The sequence below is a fragment of the Asterias rubens genome, chromosome 10, assembly GCF_902459465.1.
Source record: "Asterias rubens chromosome 10, eAstRub1.3, whole genome shotgun sequence".
Lineage (NCBI taxonomy): Eukaryota > Metazoa > Echinodermata > Asteroidea > Forcipulatida > Asteriidae > Asterias > Asterias rubens.
In genome coordinates this window covers 19,316,379-19,343,973 of record NC_047071.1, presented here as the reverse complement: position 1 = coordinate 19,343,973, position 27,595 = coordinate 19,316,379, and the positions used below count along the sequence as shown (strand labels likewise).

The following is a 27,595-nucleotide window of genomic DNA, read 5'->3' as shown; positions in this document are numbered from 1 at the left end:
AACTTGCGACTAATCTTAGGACTTAGGACGAGTCCCAACCCTGCACTGTAGCATGCAGACCTTAAGATTAATCCTAAGTTAGGACGAGTTACTCGTCATAAGACGAGTCCTAACTCTTTGTGAAATCGAGAAATCAGGATTCCGGGTCCCAAGGGGACTTGACCTAATCATGGGTTAAACTGACTCGGATTGCATGCATTGAACTCGGATTCTGTCAGTTTGACACATGTCTAAGTCATTGTGGAACAGAATCAGGGTAATTTTGACCTAGAAAATGGGCCACCTGTACGCGGAGTGTGTAAATTCTGACACGGGGGTCTTACGAGGGTTGAAGGAACGATCTCCCTCGGAACGCACGTGACAATCTGTCAATGTACAGGTATGATGAGCTCAAACCACGATGAATCTTAGCTGTATTATTGTTACAACAAACATGTACTCAATGCGATTGAAACATCCAGAGCCTATATCAAATTTTACGCGCGTAATCCAAACTTTAGCACCCAGTATAGTTTTTAACAAGACAACAATACTACTGATGGCTGGGTCGGCTGGGGGTGGCGTTCAAGTTGCTGATAGTTACAATTATCGACTCCTTCTGTGTATTCGATCTGTTGTTATTCGTGGAAACTTGTCTGCTCCGTGAACCTTTCGGTGCGTTGATGAAACGAGACGACCTCTTCCTCCGTAACGCCTTCCCCGTCAAAATCCCTCCGAACACGGCGCGGAACTGGTCCACAAACACGGTATAGACGATGGGGTTAATGAGCGAGTTAACGGCACCGAACCAGTTGGCAATTAGCATCAAAGTGATACCATTCCTATCCGTCAGACCGAAGTAGATATAGTAGAGATTGACATAGAAATACAACGAGTAACAAATCGCGTATGAGAGTACAGAACAACTCAGCATTCGAAATGTCTTATGCACCGCGTCCGAGCACGTCTTAGGGACGACCACTCTCCTCCTTATAGACGATGGGTTTTCGGGTGTGGTTTTCCCCATTAGTTGGTCTCCTCCGATGTGCTTGCGGTTGATGAGATGTTTGAGGATCCGGACATAAAGGACCAGAGTGGTGAGGAAAGTTGAACCATAGACCAGGAGAAAGGCTGTAGCAGCGTAGATGTGAGAGTAGATCGGTTGCTTCTCAGGTTGGGAACTCAGGCAGTAAGTCACACCAAAACTGAGTTGAGGAAAATACAAAACTCTTAGATCTTGAAACAATTTCTTTAGATTCAGTGGCGTAGAGTGGAGGGGAACCCTTGTCCAAATGAGAACGAGAAAAAATGCACAAATGAATGGCTCAGATTTAGAGCAAAAACGGTGTGACGCGACTTTGTGGTTTATTATTGGATATCCAGAAACAAATTATTTAAAAAAAACAGCTTTTCAAAACGTCACAGAACACAACAATTGAAAATGTTGACATCACTTGAGATGGGACACACAAACCTACCTCTCACCGGCCTGATTGATATAGTGGTCAGTCTGGATTTCTCCAAAAAGTGCCAACTGCCCAAGATGTGTGAGCACAGTGAATGACCAGAAGAAGAAGATGATGTTCCTGGCCCTGGTCCTTGCGTTCTCACCCAGAGACAGAGTTTGAAAAGGATGCATTACTGCACAGTACCTCTCCACACCAATAGCTAGCATCGTGAGAATAGAACAAGTCCCAAAGAAACTATTGACGAAGAAAGTTAGTCTACAGATCCCTGGTGTAAAAAAGTTCATGGCGAATACACCTCGAACCAAGAACTGTAAAATGGCAAACGGGCACTCCATGACGACAACCATGAGATCGCAAACTGCTAGGTTCGCAACGTAAATATTGGTGTGTTGTGAGCGAAGTTCTGCGTGGCATGCAATTGCCATGAGAATAAAGATGTTGCCCAAAATGGCGGGCACCATAACAACGCCATAAGCAACCTTGAGGGCCGTGGTAACTCCATACTGGAAAACAAGTTCATGGGATAATGTTCCGGTTACTTGAGTCGGCATGACTGTCGAAACATTAGAAGAATCGACATACTCAGTGAGCAAGATGTTTCCACTTGCCACAGTCGCAATCTCTGAATCACTGGCATCTTGAGATATTGTGTAATTGTCTTCCATCATAAAAACAAACAGATGATGTCTATCTCACGCAAAAAAACACACTTGACATTCCAGAAGCCTCACTGTGAGCATAAAGATTGTTTACAACATGAGTTAAAACATGATACTCTCTGAGGGTCATTTATAGCTGACGATGAAGCATGGATGAAGAAACAATCTCGATCAATGATTGATGACAAAACAAATAACCAGTACAGTTTCCAGTTCAGACATTTAATTCCTTCACTCACAACAAGCACAGAGGTGGTTTCGCCTCACTCCGTTAGGCGTCGAGGCAATTTGAAGAGCTAGCAGTGACAACTTATGCATCCGTGATTTATCAGTTAGTCACTTATGAGTGTGTTTGAGATTGCCATGCTCGCTCTCACTGGCCAAAGACCAAAACGCATATCTCGGCATAAGGCGTAACTTTCTATCAGAGCGTGTGTCAATACACGGCTATAAAAAGAAGAGTACATCTTTGGTAATTACTCACAAATTTAATGACCGAGAGCAAGACTCTGGTAGGGTCGAAACGTCAAGCCATTAACTATTTTTGCATTACTTAATGACCACAGAATCGTCCTTGATAAGGAGCACTGCAGCTGTTAATGTATAAGAGCAACGTTCCCCTTCTAAGGAATATGGTTTTAGAGAAAGGGGTTAAACAAATATTAATTAATTTATGAAGAGGTTCTGTCAGATACTTTTCACAGATTGTGTTTTCCAATTACGGATTTTTCTTCCTGCAGGGACATAACCGTTTCAGATTTTCGGCGACATCTCGAAAAAAAAAACGTTATCCACTTTCAAAATGAAATGTTCACGTTGATAAATGGGTGACAGATGTCAAACGGCCTAAACAGTATTGTGAAAAATCTCCGTTTTGTTTGACTCAACATTTCATTTGAATATTGTGAAATGTTCACGGCTGTTGTATGTTTGAACTCCAAAAGCAATGATGTTGGGATTTTGCACGTCACTGTTTATTTAGATATGACAGATAACCGTACAAAATTGACCACTTTTAGAACATTTTAATAAATTGACGTCTCGAGAAACTGACAAGATGGGCATGGCGTTGGTTGTGTTATAACTTCATGGCAACGATTGGACGAACTGCAGAGAAGCTTAATTGACATTCTCTTCAAACATTGTGGTTCAATGCGAACTAGAGCAGTTGTTGGTTGCGACCTTGCAGGCGTTTGAATTTATCATGGACGAAATCATGAACTTGCATTACTAACACGATTGATGGTCTCCGACTTTGATCCACTGTGTGTTTTAAGCTGGTTGTGTACACTGACTTGTTCAGCTAATACATGTTCGATTCACATTTTCTTAAAATAAAAACTTATACAAAAAAAATTCCACAATATTACAGAACTACATTGTAATGCATACAGATAATAACATTGGATCTGGAAGGACCAATCTGATTAAAGGAGTCCCCGCCCCAAATGAGCGATGTGGAATCTTTAATGATAGCGACAATAATTAGTGACGGTGACAACAATCCGATTACAAATCAATGGGGGGGGGGGGGGGTTAAATACTGAAAATAGAAATCTGAGGCCTTTCATCCCTGCTGTGATAATGTCACACTTTCTGAGAAATACTACAAACTGCTCACTCTCATCGGCACAACTGAGGCAAAAGTCAAACCTTGTGCTGTTGTCGCACTCGATGATGACAGTAATAAAACCCCAAGCAACATTCCAATACCACCAAACAAATCAAATAAGACAAAGGTAACATGGAATTCTCATAAGTGTTCCGTTGCATTTTGTATATACGATTAATGCACATATTTATTACATCTTTCACAAAATAAATATTTGCTGACAAATAATACTGATACTTAAATACAATTACATTTTTAAGTCAATCTTTTATATGCTCTGTAAAGGCCATTTATTAATGCAAATTTAAAATAACCCTCATTTATGATAGATGAGTTTTATGACTGAAATGACATAGACTTAGCTCGGATAAGTTCATTTAAAAAAAAAACAGAATTTTGATTTCAACAAAAAGAGCCGTATTTTTTTTTAAATGAATAACATAGTAATGGTTAATAAATTAAATCGTCTTCTTTTGAATTTGTAATTCAAATTTCATTTTAAAAAATGTCATAAAGCTGCTAAGCAGATGAAGTTGCTTAACAGATTAAACTGCTAAGCAGATAAAGTTGTTAAATAAAATTAATTTTCTAAGCAAAAAATTGCAGAGAGCCAGCCACGAGTAGTGTTGACTTAAAGGTACATGTACTTTGGTTTTCTCTGCTTAAACATTATTCTGTTCCAACCACAGCTTCATGAAACTGGTCTCTGGTGTTAACTTTGCTCCGATTTAACTGGCCCCAATTTTATAGAGCTGCTTAAGCACACAACTTATCACAAAATAATTGCGCTAAAAAGAATGTAGTGGAAGTGTGACTGGTTTCCTGCTAATTTTTGCAGAAAAATCGCTTAGACATATACACTGCTTAAACAGCTTGTTTCTTTAGTCAAAACATTTTCACTCTATAGCCTGAAATTAAATGTTGTTGACGCAAACAATCAGTGTGCTATATTTTCCAATGGGTGACTTTTTGGGACACTAGGTGGCAGCTGACTAACTAGGTAAATCCATTCTTCTCGGTAATGTGCGCATACTCACAACTATGTAAACAATGGAAATTTACCTGCTAGGTTTGCTGCCACCTAGTAATCCAAAATCTCCTGCAGGTTGCATCAAGAATGAACCAGGCTTTCCAAAGCAGAAATTTGATATTCCCCGACACATTCAAAGCTAGAACCCACATTATGCACAAAAGTAAAATTTTCGAGAAAACAAAATTAGGGGAATTGTGAGAAGCACCTATAGAGAGCCAAATTCTAGCACGCCCAAGAATATTTATTTCTATTCTAAGTCTTGTAGATTAATTGTACTTTCTCGGAACCCACCAACAGACGACTCTGTCTCATGGTCAGACTGTAGGAAGTCTACTCCACTAGATGACGAACAGTGAGAGTGACAAGTTGGATCGGTAACAGGCAAGATGGTAGACACATTGAGGTCACCTGATGAGGGGTCAGGGGTCGTGGGATGAGAGGTCAACTGGAAGGCTAGTTCACTCTCGTCTGGGGGGTCGTCCTGAAGGAGGAAATCAAACAGAATGGAGGGAAATTTTTTTAACAGGCTTACTAATTTTTAGGTAATAAAAAACTGGAATGGGCTTGTAATAAAAACTTCTAAACTTGCACTATAGGCTGCTAAAAACAGTGCAGTCTATTTGACTATTAATATTAAACTGGTTGTGATAGCTACCATCTAATAACTTAGAAATATACATTCATGATAACACATGTTGAAAATCTGGGCTCCTAAAACTTCCTGTGGGCAAGTTAAAAGCACAGATTACCAGCCTGGTGTGCTACTTTACAAAAGCACAGGTTACCAGCCTGGTGTGCTACTTTACAAAATCACAGGTTACCAGCCTGGTGTGCTACTTTACAAAAGCACAGGTTACCAGCCTGGTGTGCTACTTTACAAAAGCACAGATTACCAGCCTAGTGTGCTACTTTACAAAAGCTTCACAGGTTACCAGCCTGGTGTGCTACTTTACAAAAGCTTCACAGGTTACCAGCCTGGTGTGCTACTTTACAAAAGCTTCACAGGTTACCAGCCTGGTGTGCTACTTTACAAAAGCTTCACAGGTTACCAGCCTGGTGTGCTACTTTACAAAAGCACAGATTACCAGCCTGGTGTGCTACTTTACAAAAGCACAGATTACCAGCCTGGTGTGCTGCTTTACAAAAGCACAGATTACCAGCCTGGTGTGCTACTCTACAAAAGCACAGATTACCAGCCTGGTGTGCTACTTTACAAAAGCACAGGTTACCAGCCTGGTGTGCTACTTTACAAAAGCACAGGTTACCAGCCTGGTGTGCTACTTTACAAAAGCACAGATTACCAGCCTGGTGTGCTACTTTACAAAAGCTTCACAGGTTACCAGCCTGGTGTGCTACTTTACAAAAGCACAGATTACCAGCCTGGTGTGCTACTTCACAAAAGCACAGGTTACCAGCCTGGTGTGCTACTTTACAAAAGCACAGATTACCAGCCTGGTGTGCTACTTCACAAAAGCTTCACAGGTTACCAGCCTGGTGTGCTACTTTACAAAAGCACAGGTTACCAGCCTGGTGTGCTACTTTACAAAAGCACAGATTACCAGCCTGGTGTGCTACTTAACAAAAGCTTCACAGGTTACCAGCCTGGTGTGCTACTTTACCAAAGCACAGGTTACCAGCCTGGTGTGCTACTTTACAAAAGCAAAGATTACCAGCCTGGTGTGCTACTTTACAAAAGCTTCAGTCCAAGGCCTGATGTAGTATTCTTTATCCCTGATGCAAATAATTTCTTCTATTGAAACAAAGTTGAAAGCTATGTTATTAACCTGTAGAAGCTGCGTCTGTACATAGCGTGTTCCTGTTGCAGGATCACGTAGTGTTAACGATGCACTGGTTGTCATACTGAAGCTTGTTGGAATGTAGGAGGATGAAAGAGAACCATCCGTCTCAGATTCACCACTCTCAGAATTTCCTGCGTGAGAGAAGAAGAAAATAAAATGAGATTCCACAAACTTAAAACCTGCTGCTTACCAAGGCAGCCACTTAACTGATAATTCAAACTTTCCTTGGTAGAAATATATTGGGTGCTATTTCAAACCTTAGTTTGGGCTCTGGAGCAGTGTACATTTTACGGTGTTTCTAACATCAACCAGAGCCCAGAGTTGATGCTGGACTAATTACAAGTGCATGTCACACTTGCAAAAATATAAAAACTGCACCACTACAGGAATATGTGCTACTAATTTAAACGTATCACTATCTATGTAGTAATAAAAATGTCTACATAGTGTTGTTACAGAAATCTAAAAATCAGTGAGAAAGTTGATATGAATGTTAGTCCTTACTTGTACTTCTCCATTTCTTGCCACCTGGTCGATACATAAAGTCTGTCCTAGCAGACCCACTCCAGCTCTCCTGGTATAATCCACCAGTGGCCCCAGCAGCACCACTCGAGGAGGCAGCACCACTTGAAGAAGCGACCCCTTCCTGTCGGGCAGGAGAGTTGATAAAGTTCACTGGTGCCCCAGAGGCATCGACTATCAACCCAACACTGGTGTACGGTGTTGGGTCGTTGGAGTTACTTTGATTGCTTGAGGTATTTGTTGTGGTGTCCGATTTCAGGGTGATAGGAGAGCTTTGATTGGCGGTGTTGCTGTTGGAGCTTTCATCGGATTGAGTTATCCTGACCACTGAAAGTTTAATCGAAGAAGAGTTATAATATCAGTTAAGTATATTGCAGTTATTGATTTATATACTGGGGCGGGATGGGGGGGGGGGTGATAATCACCCCAGTTACTTTCTTTGCTTCGTTCACATTTTGTGCACTTGTAATGGTGTATTAATTATAGTGAAACCGAATAATAGTGGCATCTTATATATAGCATTCATATCCGTCACTCAGGGACACTCAAGGGGCTTCAACATTCAGTATATTTATGCAAGGTAATGTGGAGCTACATTTCCGAGGTATGAGAAAAGCTACCTTTATAACAAAGTACATGTACATGTGTCTAGGCATACAATATCTTCAGTAATGACAAAAGGAAAGCCATTGAAAAATCACAAGCCAATGAAATTTACAAGTAGAGGTCGAGTCTTGAAAGCTGCTCAAGTTTACCTTTTGGGGTTTGTAGAATGCCAGGGTCTGTCATGGCGTCAACCATTGCTTGAGGATTCTCTGTTGGAATGTATACTAGCTCTGACTCATTACTTGAACCTATCATAAACAACAACAACATTATTTACAAATCAACAAAGAAAGGTTACGTTTTAGTACAAAATACAAAATGACTATGGGATCGTAAACACCACTGTTCTCAACTTGCCCTGTTGGTTACTAAAACTGTGCAACCTACTTGCTGATAAAGCAAATTTTTCTTCCCCTTTTTTTCAGATGTGAATAACAGGTATTTTTGAGTGTGTGAAATTGGACCTGGAGCCAAAGCGAAACACAGTTTACTAGACCCAGTGGGCTGCTTTACAAAAGCTTTTAGCATAAAGCCCGTCACCAATAACACTTACTTGGGAGCATGACACTGTGCACAGTCAGTATATGTTTCTTCAATCCATCCTTAGTGGAGTAACTCAAGTCACAATCATCCATTGGGCAGGTGAATTGTGGTTTCTGCTTAGCAGTGTATCCCTCCTTATGACGTTTGACATGCATGTACAGGCTGCTCCGCGAGGCAAAGCGGGCATTGCAATCTAGATAACAAATAATTGTATAATATGAAATTAAACTATGATTTTAGGGGTTGAACAAAGAATTGACTAAAGTGGGATTCGAACCAACGACCTCCGGATTAACAGGCCGGCGCTCTACCAACTGAGCTATCTAGCCCTATATTGGCGGTGTCCCTATTTTGTCAATATCTTTGTTCGGGGGAAATTAAATTATAATCAACTTTTATTCTGAATGATAGTTCATAGCAAAGGATAAGATATTCCTTAAGTTAAGAACACATATAAATAGCTAGGCCTGTTTGTTCAGATAATTTCTTTAAAATAAAAATAATAATAATGTACACACATTAATAATGATAATAATAATAGTTAGTTTTTAAATATTGCTTTTCACGCTTGAAGGGCGTCTCAAAAGGCTTCACATTTATTACCCCCTGGTCACTTGGCCTTAAATCATTCCTTAAACCATGCTTAAACCATCTCAGCTCCCTGGTGGGGAGTATACAGCCTGTGCAACAAATGCACTGCTCATCTAAATCAATCACAAGAACCATCTCTGCCCTCACAGGTACCCATTTACCCCTGGGTGGAGAGAAGCTTATGGTTAAAGTGTCTTGCTCAAGGACACAAGCGTCACAAACCCACACTCTGCTGATCAAATACCAGAGCTTGAATCTGGTGCTCTTAACAGCCCGGCCAAAAAGCTCAATAAACATTTCAACAAATTTAAATCAATCAAATTAAAATTACTATTTTTAATAGGTAGGTTGTGTACCACTTTTTTAAATAAAAAGTTCAAAGTGTTACACAAAACACAGAAGAAAAAGAGGATTAAGTTTTCAAGACATTCCTGAAAAATAGAAAAGAAATCTGTGATATTGCTGGGCAGAGAGTCCCAGCTACTGTAGAAGAAATAGACAACAATTATCTATAAGTCCAGCAACTTGTTTATAACACATTCATCAATGTCAAATAAATATACAAACAGTAATTACACAAAAACCCAGGAGGGAAACACAAATAAATTGAAAATCGAATATATGTTAAAATAACAGTGCATTTTTGATATACAATGATACAGAAAAAGTGCACACCTTCAACATCTAATAATAATAACTCATATTGAAGCGCCTTGTAATGATTCACAAGGGTGAGCTTACAAACTTTGTGCTTAGCAAAAACTACCAGGAAACCAGTCAGAAATAGTGCATGTGACATTCTATTTTGGCTGGTAACCTTATTCCGGTAAGCATAATTTTGTTGTGCTTGGCTACTTTTTGTGCTTTAAGCAGCTCTATTAAATTAGGCCAAGATCTTGAGCCTGCAGTCGATTTCACGAAACGCTAGGATCAATCTTATCTTAGGATGAGTTCAATGGGTCCTACGCTTTTGGATACGGAACTGAACCCGTCCTAAGATTAATCCTAAGTTAGGAAGATTTTGGTGAAATTGACGGCTGGTGCTTTAGAATACTCTGCCACAACACTTTGAAAAAAATGTAACTAAGAGAGGTTTGCGGCAACACCATGTGAAAATCTCTTTTGAGTAGTGTTGGTTCTGAAAAGAACCGGTTAAAGAGCCAGTCGACCGGAGGTCAACTCCTCAGTGGTTAATGAGAGAGTTGTTAATCACTGGTTCTTTATTAGAACCAACATTTCTCAAAAGATATATGCACATGGTGTTACCGCAAACCTCTCTTTAGTTATACTTATTTGACTCAATGTTTCGCTACATCTACTTTTATATTTACCTTTCTCAGGGCAGGCAAATGGTTTCTCACCGGTGTGAGTTTTCAGATGAGTCTTGAGATGTTCCAAACGAGTAAAGAGTTTTTGGCATCCAGGACGGTCACACATGTGTTTCCTGTCCCCCGTGTGTTGAACCATATGACGACTCAGCTTTTGTATACAGGTAAATGCCCATGTACAACCCTGGAGATATGCAATATGATATGACTTGAGTAAATTGTAATCTAAAAGCTCCAGAAGTTTTTCTCTTCAAAAATATTGATAGTGGCACAAATACTTTTTGAAGATGCCAGGCAGAAATATGTAAATATCTCTGGGTATTTTGTTAATTCCATTTTGATGTCACGTTCCTTTCACCATCAACAAGTAAATTGATTGAAATACATTAACTTGGAGGAAAGTTACGACAAATTTACAATTGGCATAATTACACTCCCTTATTAAGCAGGCAGACAACATTGGCAATTAGTAAGACCAGTATCAGCTCTTTATGTGATCCAACATATACATGGAAATCAAAAACAGTGAAAATTTCAGCTCAACTGGTCATCGGAGAAACAAGAAATAAGTGCAAAAACCTTTTATTATTTCACAGTATTCAATTGATTATTTTGGTACAAGCCTCATGCAACCACTGTGACCATTTTGAAACAAGCCGCTTGTGGCCACTATGGGCATTTTTGTACAAGCTGCTTGCAACTGCTCTGGTCTCTGAAGGGTTGAAGCCAAGATGCCCTTCTATTTTTCCACTACTATTCCATTTATTCTAGTCCTGAGAGTTTCCATACAAAACATACCTCTGCTGTACATTTGAACGGTCTCTCCCCCGTGTGTGACCTCATATGAAGCTTGAGCCGACACGCTTTATTGTAGATTTTATTACATCCTTCAACAAGGCAAGGAAATGACGTCTCATTCCGTTCGTGGATACGTAAGTGGGATCCCATACCACATGTTGTGGTGAAGGATTTATTGCAGCCAGGATATGCACACCTGATTAAGGGAAGAAGACATTTTATTTACTGAATGTTTTCAAAAAGAGCATTATAAAAACACAAAGCACTCCAACCCTTTTTACAAGGAATAAGCAGGGGTCAATGGAACACAACGCTATCAGGTCCACATCACATGAATGTACCGCTCTGCTTCGCACAAGCACATTGTCAGGTTAAAACTGCCATAGGCTAGTAAACACTTTTCAACTTGCTCTGTGGGCTACTAAAAACTGTGCGGCATACTTGATTGAAATACTCATATTTATTCCTTTTCAGATATGAATACTAAATTTCTAAAAATGTTTTGTTTTATTTTTGAGTGTGTGAATGTAACTTCATTTTGCCATAAAACTGGTTGTAATCCAATAACACATCATAAAGATACATACACTGTATGTTAAAAACTCTCGGCTATTAAAACTTTAGGGGGCACATACATTGTAAACCTAAGTTTACTAGCCCGATGAGCTACTTTACAAAAAGCTCAAGCGGAACGCCTGAATGTCAATTATTATCATAAAAAGAAACCTGCTTACTTGATCCGTCGCTCGGGAAAGTGTATACGAAGATGATTCTTGAGTTTAATCATTGTAGGGAAAGACAAGTTGCAGTCTTTGACATCACAGACGAATAACTCCGTCCGTTCATGTCTCTTTCTGTGCATCTTCAGGTTGTAGATGGTAGAGAAAGGAGCGTTGCACTGATCACACTGTCAACAAAGAAAGAAAAACAACATTTTGATTTTGCCACACCGACAACAAACAAAGAAAAGCAAATATTTGTACTTGGTCTTAAAGGGAAGGTGTACATTTGGTAACCACTCTTTAAATCAATGGCAACATTTTCGCTCGAAGCTTACAGCAGCTTTCGATAGTGTAAGGCATTTTGAAAAAACATTTCACTTTAAAGTAATGTGGCTATATAAAAACATGCACGTTTTTATGCCCCAAAATTTGAATCTGAGAAGCGTAGATTGTGTTATTCTTCCTGCTTGGACATATATTCGCGTCGGATTTTCGATATCTCAAAAAGGCCAATGAAATTTTCACATGTTAGTCTTAAAGACATGTTAGTATTTAGACTAAAATCGGAGGTGTCATTTGCCTTTAAATGATTCAATCTCAACTTACTATTTAAAACAGTGACTGGTGTATGACTCACAAATTGAATTTAAATTCTTTTACTTACATGAAATGGTCGTTCACCCCCGTGGCCTGCAAGATGTCGCCGAAGTTTGTATAAGGTTGGGAAAGTCCAATCACATCCATCTACAGTACACTGCAACAAGAAACTAAACTTGGTAAATATATTGTATCAAATTATCACAAAAAGCTACAGCAGACCTGGAATTTCATCTTTGAGAGGGCAATGCCATTTTGATTTTGCAAAGGGCAGCTCCATTGGAAAATCATAAGGTCTATGGGAAACTTTTGATGAGGCACAAAGGCCAAGACCAGGGGCCACAGAGGCCATTCCCTCCCTGTAGTTCCAGGCCTGCAATCAAAATCAAAATCAAAATCAAAACATGTTTTTTTTTACCAAGTATTTTGTAGGAATTCTCAAAAAAAAAAATACTTTAGTCAGCAACTGTTACTATGTTCATTGCTTGGGAGTGTAAAAAAGGAATCATAAATGACCTTTTTCACTTTTACAAGGGTCCAATTTCATAAAGCTATTTAGCAGAAAATACTGTGCATAAAAATGTCTTCGCTAAGCAAAAAGTGAGTGTGGCACCAGTCACACCATTTAAACTTGATGGAGTGTTGGCCGTTTACCCGTTTCTGCTAAGCAAGATTTGTCTGTGCTTAGCAGTTCTTTATGAAATTTAGCATAGACCCTTTGTTTGTTTATTTCAATTGGATTGCATTTTGATGGATTTAGAAGGAGGGTGGTTAGGAATTAATTACCTTATGTGGCCTATCGTCAGCATGGATTAATTGATGAAGTTTTAATTTCTTCTTGGTTGAGAAGATTTCATTGCATCCTTCAAATGTACAGCACATCACCTTTTCCTTTTAAACAAAACAAAGAGAAGAATTAAAAATACAGGAATACTAAACAGAGTAGGCAACAAGGTCTTAAAATAAGTACATGTAACAAGAGTAAAGGTGAGCCACGGCTACACAGGGTTGTTCTTAACTTTTTAAGGTTTTTTCTATGTTTTTTTACTGAACTGACAGATTTTATAAATGGGAATAACAAAGTAGCGACTGTCTTGAATGGCTATTTAAAACCTTACTAGCCATGCGATAAATGACCTCAGCTTTGGTTTGGTCTTTAACCCATAGCAACAGGTCAACCCTGCCAATTTTAAATGGCTGTTTAAAGGCAGTGGACACTATTGGTAATTACTCAAAATAATTATTAATATAAAACCTCACTTGGTAACGAGTAATGGGAAGAGGTTGATAGTATAAAACATTGTGAGAAACGCCTCCCTCTGAAGTGACGTAGTTTTCGAGAAAGAAGTACTTTTCAAAGAATTTGATTTCGAGACCTCAAGTTTAGAATTTGAGGTCTCAAAATCAAGCATCTGACAGCACACAACTTCGTGTGACAAGGGTGTTTTTTTCTTTCATAGTTATCTCGCAACTCCGACGACCAATCAAGCCCAAATGTTCACAGGTTTATTTTATGCATATGTTGAGATACACCAAGTGAGAAGACTGGTCTTTGACAATTACCAATAGTGTCCAGTGTCTTTAAGACCTTGTCCTACTCTTTCATTTCCTTGTTCAAAACCAAATTACTTGACATTATTGAATGGTCACACTGTAGGAAGGTCAAATATGCATGCCAAAACCAGGCATTTCCTGCCAAAACTTAAAGTCATCTGGAAGTGGTATTTTTTCAAAATAAAGCTTTTGTCACTAATAATAATGTTTTGATGAGTGGAATGTGAATAAACAGTTAACTAAGGTTTTAAAAAATCAGTTCTTATGTTATTTACAAATTTAAGAGTAGACCCCGACCCGAGAGGGCGCTGTTCGCTGTTCAAGGCAGACTTTGCCTGTAATGCGTAGAGTAAACACAATTGCAAAGTACATGTACGGACCAAGTCGTGAGTTTGTCTGTTTCAAACAAAAAAATTGTTTTTGTTTTTTTCCGGCAATGCCGACCAGGTGTATTGCTGCTGAGTGCAGAAAAACACTTTTTGAAATGTACCAACTCACGACTTGGACGTACATGTACTTTGCACGTGTGTTTACTATACGCATTGCAGGCAAAGTCTGCCTCGATTGACGTCACAAAAGGGGTAGGCGGAGTCAGCCCCCCCAAACAACTATATATATTTTTTTTTAAACATATAAATCGTGACAAACAATTACTAAAAAAATTGTTTTATTGTTCGTAAGCATATACTCTTAGGCCAAGTAAAAAAAAAAACATGTTTCGCGTCCCCGCCCGCTTCCTTTTTACAGGCCGCCTCCTTTTTTATTTTATTTTTTATTAAAAAAATTGTATGCACATTTAAAAAAATTTTTTTTTTTTGAAATAGGGTTATTTTAAATGATCTCAGTGAATGCCTCGACTAAATTGTTTCATTTATGTTTTGTGTATTTCAGAAGAAGAAAAAACAATGGATATTTGACATTTTAACAAAGAATGGCGGCCATCTTGAAATAAAAAATAAAAAATAAAAAGCCACTCTTCCTCCTTTTTTTGAAAAATCCGGACGTGAAACATGTTTGTATTTTTACTCGGCCTTATGTTTGAAAGAAAAAAAATTCTATTTCCAGGTGACTTTAAAACTTGGTTTATTAAGTCATCAAATAGATGAGAAAATCTTTGAGATAACAACCGTTATGTAGGCCTACAAAAAGACAATGATGATTCTCAACATACAGAATGTTAGAGACATAATCACATTAATCACACGGCTATATGGTTGTCATGGTTATAAATAAAAACATTCCTGAGGACAAAACTAAGACCTTTATCATGGTGTGGCCATCTTGATTTTTTTCCAATTCGAACCATTGTAACCAAACTGAGGCTGGAAGAAAAATTGTCTGGTTCCTTTCTTAGCAGTGGATTTCTGCTATTGGATACAAATAACATGACCAAGAAGGAGGCAGCATTATTAAGGTCTATTGCTCCTGGTAAGGCAATTTGGCAAACTTGGATCTTACATCTTTGACATTCCGTTTGTTCCGGAGGTAACCTGTTGTGTAGTTCTCAGATGCATCACCAGATTCTGAAATAAGGAACAAAATATAGGTGACATTAAAAAGAGTGTAACTTTTGAACAATTCTCGTGTTTCAATAAAATACTGTTTTTGTTTGAACAAAGACAAAATGACTAGTGTGGGACTTGAACCTCTGGCCTCCGGATTAACATCCGGAAACTAACTGAGCTGTTTAGCCCCAATATTGGCCATCTCCCTAATTTGTCAGTATCGACAAACAATGTGACAAAAGACCTTTCCAAGCAAAGGACCTAATTATCATAGGCGTGCATGATGTATGAAATTGGTAATTGCCAAATTTGAGTTCACTGAAAAAAGGGATCAAAACTGTGTTTTATTCTCGTGTGTCAATCACTATGCCTGGGTTATGCATCAATTATTTACTTTCATGCTGGCATGGACAAGTTATGTAGAGTTGACTTGGGTGCGAAGTGAATTGGGTATGAAGTGACTGACATTCATTGTGTTACTGTTTTAAGCCAAGAGTAAAAACAACTTTGCTAATATATAGCTAAGGGAATTGTTTTTGGGGTGGGTTAGTGGGTGGTAACTCCCTCCCTTTGCAACATATCGGGCATGCATGGTTATAGAGAAATTAATGAACGACGTTAACAGTTTCATTGCTGTACCTAATTCAGTCTTTATTAGCCGAGCCGTTGCAGATTCTGTTTCTAAGCTTGGGACTACTTGAGTGTTCAAAGTAACAGTTGCGTTGTCTCCACCTCCATCAACAACACCTGCAACTCCTGTTGCACCATCTGCAGATACAATATTTCCGCTAACTAATCCAGCCACTGGGACTGCAGACTGCTGCTCAACAACCCAGTGACTACCAATCTGCAGCGAGGGTAACTCCCCATTAAGTGATATAGTCCCGATGGGGGCTGTTGCTACAGATTCAGCATCCACAGTGACGCGGAATCGCTGGGTGGCGCCAGTGTTTCGGTCTCGGCTTGTTATGACGTACATGATGGGTTGACCAAGCGAAGCACCGCTGACTGGGATTGTTGCTACGTTAAGTTCCAACTGACCAGGATTCAAAATGCTCACAGCGTGCGGATCGATGATCGTGGGTATTGTGACGGTAGAATTTGACAGTGGTGCCGTCACGCTCAACTCTGACGTCGGTTCATTACAGACGACAGTCTTGTGGACAGTCTCAGAAGTTGATGGTTCAAGACAAACAGTGGAAGGAGATGGAATACTTGTGACCAGTTCTCCTGGAGACATATTCACTCCTGGAATAACATTCACGATCCCCGCATTTTCTGGAAGACCGACCAAGTTCAAATCGCGAACATTAAAACCGCTGCCATCCCCCAAATCGAGGACTGACGCCCCTCCCACTCCTCCGGCAGCAGACATGGTGGCCAATGTAGTTGCAAGTCTCTGGTGATTGCTACCGCCACCCACTTCAGGATCCATCATCTTAGATGTGTTCACACCCATAGAGTCTATTTTGGGGGAGTTGGACTTGGAAGAAAGTAGCATTGGAACTGTATCGTGGTGCTGCACAATTGCAACCGGTATCGGTAGCGCCATGGAGGCCACTACTTCCGGGTTGTGTTCATCCGCTGTGTGGTTCAAATTCACGGGGCTATCTATTTCATCATGCCCCCGGACTCCGCGCAAGTGCAAGTCACTGTCTAGCGGCAAAATTACAGCGTTCTGACCCTCTAAAAAAGAGGATTCCAAAGCAACATTCACGGCGGTGTGTGAACTGTTGCTGTCATCGTCATTCCCTTCGCCGACGAACATAAGAATGTCATCGGGAAGTCTGTCCACACAATTCTTCTGGCACGACAAATTATGTGCAACTTTTCCCCGTTCGTCGCTGTCTTCACTGCCGCCATCTTGATTTGAGAGATCCCCACTAGCAACTCCAGCCAATATCACAGGAAAACTGTCTTGATTTTGATTACGATTCACCAACTCCGGGGTTATTTTCAAGTCCTTGGAACCCAGGGAGTTTGCGGGAGAATTTGTGAGATGCCCAAATGTTGGTAGAGGCCCCTGGTCTGCGAATATTGGATTCCCGTTCATTGCGATTCACACGGGTTTCTACCGATAAAAGAGAGGGGCTCTCTGGCTAAATCTCCTGTGTAGATGAATGGTGTGTATAAATGAATGGTGAAAATGGCAGAATGTGACGTCACGATTTTACCGAACAGCCGCAGGGTAGGGGAAATGAAAATCAGACGACTGTTATATTAGGCAATGCTGCATTGTATCATCCCTATTGCTCCATGGTATCATGGAGCAAAATCGAGAATTTTCCAACGCTTTTAAAAAATGAAACGAGTCTATGAAGAATTACACCCATAGTTTGATGTTGTAAATTAAATAGATTGATTGATTCATAACAATCTAATAAAAAAATCAATTATAATTTCATAACAAAGCCAATTATCTACAGAAATATTTCAGTAATTATCCAAAGAAAAAAAAATGCCCCCCCCCTTTCCATGACAAAAGATTGTAGGCCTACACATCTCTCAATTCGCAGGAAGATGTTTTTTGTTTTGTTTTTGGTGGTGTGGGGAGGGGGATATTTTCTGTACAAGAAGAAAATGCATTTTGTAAACATTGGGGGGGGGGGGGAGGGGTGTCCTCTGTCCCCACATGGACATGGTGTATCCTGCGACATCCTTTACACAAAATATTCTCGAGAACTCTTTCATTGTGGTAAGCCTTTGAAAGCATTTTATTCAGCGATCTTGTAGCACACAAATACGTAAAGGAAATCACAACTTTTATCACGAAATCATTGATGAAGGAAACCCTAATAGACATATAAATGGACCTCTTCCAAACCCAATTGAAAATTAGTTTGATTCTTTTAGGTCTTGGATCAGTAAAAGACAGTTCAATAAGTAGAGCTTGCATCTTTGCATGATGGGGGTAAAACAAAGAGAAAGATTTGTGGAAATTCCAAGTTAACCTTTTTTATGAGATTTGAAGAGTCTGAGGCCGTGTCCAAGGGGCTACAACTACTCTTGAGAGTTTTCAACAATTTGTTCTTATTATTTGTATCCAAAATTCTCTTGTCAATTTTTTCAACATGAAATGACAGAAGGCAACAATGCAAACCTGAGAATTACATCTTAAATACATGTACCAATAAGGATACAATGGCGTACAACTATGGGTGGCAACTGACAAATTTCTCAATCAAAATAATAAAAGACTGTAGCTGAAGCCTTTTACTATGCATCTGAAAGCATACAAAGTAATGCAACAATAGTGTTTTTTTTTCATTTTGCAAATTCTATGAACAATTGAGCCCAAATTTTCACAGGTTTCTTGGATACACCAAGTGAGAATAGTGCCGTCGATTTAACCAAACTCTTCCTAACTTAGGATTAATCTTAGGACTCAAAATGAGTTTAGTTCCGTATCAGAACATGTTAAGGACAAATTAAACCCATCCTAAGTTATGACGGGTTACTCGTCCTAACTCCTAACTCGAGATAGGATTAATCTTAGCGTTTCATGAAATCGGCTGCAGGTCTTTATCAGTAACAGTATGTTATCAGTAACACCAAGTCTCGTCTTCAAACCATAACATAAAATAACAGAAAATACATTCCATGGTTTGGATTTCCAAAAATAACTAAGATGCTTTTTTTTATATATTAAAAACCCCCAGAAATGTTCAAGGTAAGTTACCTCTGAAAATGGGTACATTAAACAACATGGGGTACATGTACTGTACATAAGTTCTTATGTGGGGTGTCGCGGCCGAGCGGATAAGACAACCGAACTCAAGCTCTGATGCTTCTGTTCAGCAGAGTGTGGGTTCGAATCCCGGTCGTGACACTTGTGTCCCTGAGCAAGACACTTAACTATAATTGCTTCTCTCCACCCAGGGGTAAATGGGTACCTGTGAGGGCAGAGATGGTTCTTGTGATTGATTTAGCCGAGTAGCGCATATTAATGTTGCACAGGCTGCATACTCCCCACCAGGGAGCTGAGATGGTTTAAGGAGTGAATTAAGGCACAACCAGGGGTAATAATGTGAAGCGCTTTGGGACGTCCTCCGGGTGTGAAAAGTGCTATATAAAAACAGGTTATTATTATTATTATTATTATTATTATTATTATTATTATTATTATGTATCCTTGTGATTCAAAGCTTATGAGGGGGAAATATTAATAGAAAAGAGTTACTGTACTTTTTCGAAATATACTGATGTACCACCATCAATGATCAGTACAAAAGTTTTTAGTTCAAACACAAAGGTTATTTTAAAATGTTCGCTAAAAGAACAGGATAATTTACTTTATAAAGTGAAAACAACCTTCACATTTGTTCTTATAAAATACTTAATGTTTATCAAAACCATACATGTCATTTATGTAACCAAAAGTACCAAACCAGAAAGTATTTCCATGTTAAAAAATATCTTCTCTTTATATTTTAACTTAACTATCTTTATAAAACTGAGGTAAAACTGGATGTTCTTTTTCTTTTTAACTTTTTGTTCTTTTTCAAGAAACACAAATAATATGTAGAAATTCCCAGAGTTGTACGACTCATAACCCGGACTCAAGTCCAACTCCAGACACACTTTTGTGACTCAGACTGAAGACTCAGATTCCAAATCGAGAACTCGGATTTGGATTTGAGAAATAAGGTCATGAATACAGGCCAGATACTTCACAAAGGGCAACAGAGGCAATTGCTCATACTGTCCATAGCCTTTGCCTTGGGTGCCCCTTGAAATGTTCAAATATGTTTTTTTTTCTCTGCATTACCAATGAGAAGAAGGTGCCCTTCCCTTTTCAAAATCGAAGCATCAGGCCTGCTAATACAATTTTCAACTTCCATAATGACATACAAAAACTTTCATTCATAAATTCCTAGACAACTTTTTGGTGTGACAATGTCCTAAGAAGTGCTTCTTCTTTCCTTTAAAGAAACCAAAAGATGTACATTGTAAATGAGTTGTAGCTTACAATTCACCAAACAGCAATAGTTAGAGGAATGTTACTCTCTGAACAGGTATAAGGTTCAAACAGGAACACTGTACAAATATATTGCCACTTTCCACCGTCACTTGGAGGCTTTTGTACATGTACACCACTAGCGTACAGAGCACTTGTTCTTTCTGTGCCAACTCAGACAATAACTTTTGTGACTATTAAACAGCAGTCATTCATTGTACAACTTAGAAGCATTTTCTAAGAAGAAAAAACAAAAAACAAGATGGAAACAAGAATTTAGAGTCTTTCCTACACTTAAAGCTGGTTCACAAGTAACGCAAAATCCATATTAAGGCAACTATCCACAACACTGCTTATGTATGCGGCCATGGCTTTTTCACTTTTACAAATGACCCAAAGCTCCCTAAGTCCTAATTTTATATACCAGCCTAAAAGATACATTTGTAGACATTTAACGAAAAATAGTTCGCTGTCTTCACATAGAATTGTCAGTAATTCACAAACTGCATCATACTTGATGCATGGACTGTCAAGCAAAAGAAAATACTTATAATCTATATTCACAAGCTGCTTCTTAAAGCCGGTGTCAATCATTCTAATAAATAAAATGTAAGAGAAACTGACCGGGTAAATCATTTTGGGTTGAAAAAATACAAATTGACTAAAGTGGTACTTGAAATTGCATACCTCTGGAGCAATCTCACATTGAATATGGCAGTTTTCCTATTTCCTAAATCCCTGAACAAAGACATTGACAAAATAGGGAGACTGCCTAGATAGCTCAGTAAATTTATCTTTTTTGAACCCATATTTTAATAATATTATGACAAATGGCAAACATTTAAAAACCATGTCATCTTTAACAATACACTGTAAAACAATATTTTGTGACATTATTTGTTTGAAGTAAAACCAACAATATGTATGTCACTTTTTGGGTGGGGTGGGGGGGTTGCAAAAGCTCATAAATCTGTGGTAATTAGGGCCATAAAAATAGGCCAAGGTTACCAGCCAAGAAACCATGTATTGTCCAACATCTATAACTGGAAACCACTTGTTTTTACTCGGTTCCTTTTTTTTGTCATGCACTTGGTATGATAATGGGCCCTGATTTTATCCGGTGAACGCTTTCAAGTTCGATGAATGATCTTTTGACATGATTGCTGAATTTAAATTGACCACATCTAACGATTGTGGAGGAGAACCACAAACTTATTTCTGAAGGGAGTAACGTAGTCAACTCCGACCATGCTGAACACTTTACTTGGGATTCCAACATCGCAGAGATACAGCATACCAGTGTTGGTGTTATTGTACGACAGAGGTAGCGCTGTGATCACTGACCACTTACTCCTGACACTGTGGTCTAGGGTTGGGTCGATGGACAACACTGACGCCTTGTTGTTGTCCACCCAGCTGACGATGCTCCTGTGCCATGGTTGCTTTGATAACAAGGTGTCGTTAGAGCTGTCCAAGGCGTTAATGATCACATCATGAGGTGCTTCCGGTAAATCTAGTGTGACAAAATTAAAAGAAAATCTTTTGACTACTTTTTCCACAGAGACATTATGCATTCAGAGAATTAAATTTCCCTCAATGGCATATTTTAACATTTGTGATGCTCCAAGCCAAAAACTAGGCACTTCCTGCCAAAACTCTAAACTGGGTTTATCAGTGCATCAAGCGATGAGAAGGAGAGCTTTAAAAACAACAACACTTTTTTAACTGTAAGTTTGTGCCAAACTGTGTGACATTGGCACTGTTTACGGTGTGTCACACTAGTGAACATTTAAACAGTGGTTATTTACAAAATCAGACGGGGACAAAATAGATTCATTTTTTGATCTCACCTTTAATACTTGTGACGTGGAATCCACCAGTCTCTTTGAATAAACGGAGCTCTGTCATCAGCACGTCAGGCATCTTGGCAAAGTTAGGAATGAAAAGACTGACGTTGGCGTTGTGATTGGCCAAGTGGCGGGCGCAGTTGATACCCTGAGCACCCTGGAGGTGTGGACCGCAAACCACTAAAATAGACGGTGGGCTGTGTTCCAGGGAAAACAAAAATCAAAAACAGAGTTATTAAAGTCACCTGGAAGTGGTATTTTTTCAACATAAAGCTTTTGTCACTAATATATGTGTTTTGATGAGTGGAATGTGAATAAACAGTTAACTAAGGTTTTAAAAAATCAGTTCTTATGTTATTTACAAACTTAGGAGTAGACCCCGACCCGAGAGGGCGCTGTTTGTGACGTCAATCGAGGCAGACTATACCTGTAATGCGTAGAGTAAATACAATTGCAAAGTACATGTACGGACCAAGTCGTGAGTTTGTACGTTTCAAAAAAAAAAAAAAATTGTTTTTTTTCCGGCAATGCCGACCAGGTGTATTGCTGCTGAATGCAGAAAAACACTTTTTGAAATGTACCAACTCACAACTTGGACGTACATGTACTTTGCACGTGTGTTTACTATACGCATTGCAGGCAAAGTCTGCCTCGATTGACGTCACAAAAGGGGTAGGCGGAGTCAGCCCCCCAAACAACTTTATATATTTTTTAAACATATAAATCGTGACAAAAAATTACTAAAAAAGCTGTTTTATTGTTCGTAAGCATATACTCTTATGTTTGAAAGAAAAAAAATTATATTTCCAGGTGACTTTAAGTAAATGGTTGTGCCTGTGCATAAAAGGCACTTGAAATAATCCATGGCATCCTGAAGGCCTTGGCATCCACATCAATTTATGTGGTGCCTTGTGCTTTTGCTGTGGTGCCCTTTGCAAAGTATCACTAAAAATTTACTATATCCTCATAGAAGTGCCCCTTAACAGACGAAAATGGATGCGTCCCTTCAAAAACGAAATTCAAGACCTTAAACGTCTTACCTAGATTTTGTAATTATGTGATGAGAGAGAATTAATGAAAACACAGAGAAATTTGTGTGAATATCTGAGATAGATTCAGCAAGAAACAAAGTTTGTTTTACATGCAATGCAGGTAAAGGATACTTAGATTGTACACTGGCATCACAAAACGATTCCAAGCATCTCATTATCTGAAAACCTTTAAATTTTCGTTTTCTTGCTTCCGTGTTCTTTGTGATGAAGCTTACATGCCTAGACCTGAGCCAACCAAAGACGGGCTAGATTTCACAAAGACTTAAGATTGGTCTAAACTGCGAATAACCCCAGAACAGAGATATTGACAAAAATAGGGAGACTGCCAACATAGGGCTAGATAGCTCAGTTGGTAGAACACCAGCCTGTAATCCGGAGGTCGATGGTCAAAATCATGCTCAAGTAAATTTATTTCTTGTTCAACCCCAAATCAATCTTAATTGCTTAGCAAAGTGTGACGCTACAACACAAATCACCTTGGTCATACTGACAACTCATCATAAGATGAATTCTAGAGCTTTGTGAAATAGCTTTGTTATCGTTTTCCTTATCGCTGCAGTGTGACTCGGCCTTAATGATGGGTTTGGGTTGTCTATGTACCTTGTTTTGCCACCGATGAGATGCAGAGCCATCCTAGCAATGCAAACACCTCCTGCCTCCAGTCTCCTCTCGGTAGTCAAGCCAAGCTTCTCAGCTGCTTGGAATAACCTCTGGACCACATCCACAGTCACAGCGGGAACAACCACACCAGACTCTGTTATATATTCAAACAAATATTCAGTACAATTTAGAATTTATTTTAGAAATACAGGCCGAGGCATTTTGTAACTCAAGATCAAAACAAAAGTGAGAACAACTACACCAGATTCTGTTTTATATATAATCAAATATTCAGTACCAAATATAATTTATTTTAGAAACACAGGCCGAGGAATTTGTTAACCAAAAATCAAAACAATTTTGTTGGATAGACGCCATGTTTAACATGGTGCTTCTGGTTCATTGCAAGCACCCTTTACAAGAATTTTATTTTGTGCAAGCAGTACTCAAAAGAGCTTTCCCCAAAAAATCTTTGTTTTGAACACCAACAGCAGTTCAACAAGCTGACAAATTGAACTTAATTGAGTAAGTAAAGAGTGTAAAGCCTCAATGTCAGATAATCAACATCATTACTGATTGACTGCAACTAGAACTTGGGCCACATGTCCAGGGCACAATAGACCAATCCAGTAAGTTTTGCCCACAACGCACTTGTGAGCAACAACACGTGGGGCTCCCCAATGCCTTTCTGCACAACTCTGCTGCGCGCGCCAAGATACGCGCACGCATATCGGACCTTATTTGTCAGACCTTCGTTGCGTTGTGATTGGTCAATACGCAATGGGGACAGAGCTTAATGGATCAGTCTATTGCATTGTCCTTCGGGTGGGAAGTTAAGCCCTAGGTCACATGTGCTAGGATTGGTAGTGAATATTAAAGAACCCAGAACACTTAAGCGTGTAAGAGTAAGAGTTAACCCTGGTGTTTCTGGTTCATTGCAAGCACCTTTTACAAGAAACAACTTTTATTTTGTGCAGGTATTCCTGCCCTGTTCCTTCCTGCTCAAGAAAGATGAACGGAGAAAAACAACTTTTATAAATAAAAAAAAGAAAGAAGATCTTTACCTGAGGTATAAGAAGAGCACTTTACTTGCCCATGCCCCTTATCATGAACAAACGTTGGAATGTTATCTAATATGATGTCCTCATCATGGGGGATATTCTTAGACTTCCTCTTGCCATCACCGCTAGACATCGTCGAGGCAAATTCTTCAAAAATAGCAGCCTTGTTGAAGGACTTCATGCTCTTGTCAAAGTCAAAGTCTGGGGAGAGGTATGACTCAACAGGAGCACTAAAGCACTCTGCGTTTCTTGCGTTGACTCCAGCACCTCGTCGCTGCTTCTGACTGCCTTCCACTTTGCGGGGAGAGGATCTGACTTTCTGGTTGGGCTCAAAATTGCCTGAAAAATAAGCAAACTAACATAAGTTAAAGTAATTTGGATTTTGTTTATTATGAGCAGCCCCTTTATTTTTTGTTCCATGATAAAACTTCAAAAATTAAAAGCCGGCAGAATCCATCCATATTTGTTTCATTGGTTGTTTGTTCGAATCTCAGCCAAGTAATATGCATGAGGATTATTTATTTTCTTTCAAAGGACTGTGGAAGGTACCGAGTCTACAATACAATACACATGTTGGAGTACGAGTAACACCAAATAATATTCTTTATTATACTAAACAACATTCATATTTGTAATCATCAATTTTTTTTTAAAAGTCTAACCTGAATGGTATCTTTGTCTCCTTCCTTTGTCCTCGTTAACCTCTCGTTCTTCTTCTGACCCTTGATCTCTGACCTCATCCTTCTGGACTCTCTGAAATGCTGAGTGATGACTGCCCGAGTATATTGCTGACTTATTACCTGAGCTGCTATGATTTGGGATGTCCTCTCTCTTGGTGGGTGTCCGGCTGTTTGAATTCCCTTGTTGACGCTCTTGTTTCTTGGGCGTTCTTTGTCCGCCTCCGTTAGTTTGTGGTTTGTTTTGTTTAGTATTGTTTGGGATACTGTTATAGCTGATGCCATTTGTGCCATTTCTTTGGGTCGAGTCCGTGTTGGGTTTGGATGTTATTCCTGTTGGGTCGTTTTCCTCGTCAAGGGATTTCAATATTGTTAAATCCCTGATGTCCGAAGCCCTGAAAAATGTTATTCATTAAGATATAAGAAATATTTTATTTATGGATACAACATTATTCCCAAATTCAAGACGACTATGTAAACTCCAGTGTGAACAAATTCAAACCCAGGCCTCCAAGTAACCCACAGCAATTGTGGTGGTGCCCATTGTGGTGGTGCCGTACAAATTGACATTTTCCTCTCTGGAAGTGCCCCTTACCATAGAAAAAATGCTGTGCCCCATTCAAGAGAGAAAACACTGGAGTGTTACACTGGCTATCATACTGGACTTGATAAATTATGCAGCGCTTAACTTAACACACTACGGTGTCTGGGTAAAAAATACAAAGATTATTCTTCATCACCAATGCAAATTTAACATTTATTATTGGTAGTTGTTATTATTATTGTTTTCCCACTCAGGTCAGTGAAATGGTCCCCTTACAGGATTTTCGGTAACACCATGTAATGATTATCTCTAAATGAGAAAAGAACTGTAAGTTCTAACTCGACGTTCGATCAGTATGCTCTGAAAGTCTTCTGGAGAAAGCTTTCTAGTATCATGCAACTTTGTCCAGAAGCAATCAGAGCATACTGATCGAAACATCAAGTTGAAACCAACTGTTCTTTTCAGAACCACCCCAACTTTTAGAGATTATCATTGCATGGTGTTACCGCAAACCTTTCTAGGGGCCTATATCGTATTTCTACCATGCAAAGTTTCAAATCCAACTTACAGGATTGTTATTTCTTGGACATCACATTGGGCGCCATTTCTAAACGTCTTCTTCAGTGAAATGGTCTGTTTGTCTTTGTTGACGTCTGTTACTACACCATGGATGGTACCAAGAGATTCACCACAGTCCAACGACAGCATGCACCCAACAAAGTTGATCTGATCCATCTTTAAATGAATGTCCTTCTCCTTTGATGCTCTTGAGTTTTGGTTTGTTGAAGAAAACAAACAGATTAGTTAGGATTTTAAACTTAACAATATTCTTGTGACATGTTTACATCTATGTTTACATTTGTAACTCGGCAGCATCCTAAAATGAGGACGTTAAGCTGGTGGAGTGCTTGGCTAAATAAAACTTTTTTAAATCTTGAATAATATTTTGTTAAAATTATAGGGCCTAATTATTTTTAAAGTTCACTCACAAGATACTGTACTCCCTGTGTAATGTACATTTAATTTTATTTTGTATTGCCTTTTCTTTTACAATAAGGTCCAAGCTCCTACCTAACTACTACATCATGTACATAGTCCCCCACCCCCATCCCATTTGATAATGAGCATACTCTTTCAAGTTTCAGTCATCACATCAGTACTGACTACTGTATATCTTAATAAAAACAAAATTTGACAAAAACAATAATAAACTTTCCAATTTGCCACTAATAAACTAAAGTCCGGATAACTTTCCGTATGGCGCCACCACTTTTTTACTAAATTTTTACAAAAAGGGATATATCAATCAGGTAAATTAGATACTATATTATTTTATTTCGAATGAAAAAGTGGTGGCGCCATACGGAAACTTTTCCATCATTCTTAATTCCCAAACACAAAGAAGTGTCCATTACCTTTAATACACTCAGTTGATTTACAAATATAAAGTATTTCACATAAATATTTGCACTGACGACAACCACCAAGCTCAGAAATGATTGTTGCTTGTGTTTTTGTATGGAAAATTGCGTGTGATGTA

General features: G+C 39.0%; 3 protein-coding genes and 1 non-coding gene across 4 annotated transcripts; all 4 read right to left on the bottom strand.

The window, feature by feature from the left end:
- Window positions 1–532: 532 nt before the first annotated feature.
- Window positions 533–2,113, bottom strand: LOC117296110 (neuromedin-U receptor 2-like). Its single transcript, XM_033778982.1, has 2 exons — window positions 1,458–2,113; window positions 533–1,184 (listed from the first exon to the last, which is right to left on the bottom strand). Exons 1-2 carry the CDS (start codon window positions 2,111–2,113, stop codon window positions 533–535), a joined length of 1,308 nt encoding a protein of 435 aa, XP_033634873.1.
- Window positions 2,114–3,852: 1,739 nt separating this feature from the next.
- Window positions 3,853–17,411, bottom strand: LOC117295299. Its single transcript, XM_033777857.1, has 12 exons — window positions 15,957–17,411; window positions 15,271–15,335; window positions 13,045–13,149; window positions 12,326–12,415; window positions 11,674–11,846; window positions 10,940–11,135; window positions 10,145–10,325; window positions 8,233–8,415; window positions 7,829–7,927; window positions 7,056–7,400; window positions 6,537–6,682; window positions 3,853–5,233 (listed from the first exon to the last, which is right to left on the bottom strand). Exons 1-12 carry the CDS (start codon window positions 17,368–17,370, stop codon window positions 5,000–5,002), a joined length of 3,231 nt encoding a protein of 1,076 aa, XP_033633748.1. The 5' UTR covers window positions 17,371–17,411; the 3' UTR covers window positions 3,853–4,999.
- On the bottom strand, window positions 8,479–8,551 carry Trnan-guu. The gene has a single exon. It is a non-coding gene; the product is annotated as a tRNA-Asn (tRNA).
- A 1,969-nt stretch (window positions 17,412–19,380) lies between the features above and the next one.
- On the bottom strand, window positions 19,381–27,578 carry LOC117295957 (enhancer of mRNA-decapping protein 3-like). Its single transcript, XM_033778770.1, has 7 exons — window positions 27,471–27,578; window positions 26,624–26,821; window positions 25,497–25,906; window positions 24,838–25,173; window positions 23,774–23,927; window positions 22,125–22,318; window positions 19,381–21,787 (listed from the first exon to the last, which is right to left on the bottom strand). The coding sequence occupies exons 2-7, from the start codon at window positions 26,788–26,790 to the stop codon at window positions 21,459–21,461; spliced, it is 1,590 nt and encodes a 529-aa protein (XP_033634661.1). The 5' UTR covers window positions 26,791–26,821; window positions 27,471–27,578; the 3' UTR covers window positions 19,381–21,458.
- Window positions 27,579–27,595: the final 17 nt, after the last annotated feature.

Coding starts and splice junctions, on each gene's coding strand:
- LOC117296110 (XM_033778982.1), bottom strand. CDS start 2,113: ATGGAAGACAATTACACAATATCTCAAGATGCCAGTGATTCAGAGATT. Junction 1,185..1,457: donor ATCAATCAGGCCGGTGAGAG/GTAGGTTTGTGT, acceptor TCCTCAACTCAG/TTTTGGTGTGACTTACTGCC.
- LOC117295299 (XM_033777857.1), bottom strand. CDS start 17,370: ATGAACGGGAATCCAATATTCGCAGACCAGGGGCCTCTACCAACATTT. Junction 13,150..15,270: donor ACAAACGGAATGTCAAAGAT/GTAAGATCCAAG, acceptor TTTGTTTAAAAG/GAAAAGGTGATGTGCTGTAC. Junction 5,234..6,536: donor TACAGACGCAGCTTCTACAG/GTTAATAACATA, acceptor TTCCTCCTTCAG/GACGACCCCCCAGACGAGAG.
- LOC117295957 (XM_033778770.1), bottom strand. CDS start 26,790: ATGGATCAGATCAACTTTGTTGGGTGCATGCTGTCGTTGGACTGTGGT. Junction 25,907..26,623: donor GTCCAAGAAATAACAATCCT/GTAAGTTGGATT, acceptor AACATTTTTCAG/GGCTTCGGACATCAGGGATT. Junction 25,174..25,496: donor GAGACAAAGATACCATTCAG/GTTAGACTTTTA, acceptor CTTATTTTTCAG/GCAATTTTGAGCCCAACCAG.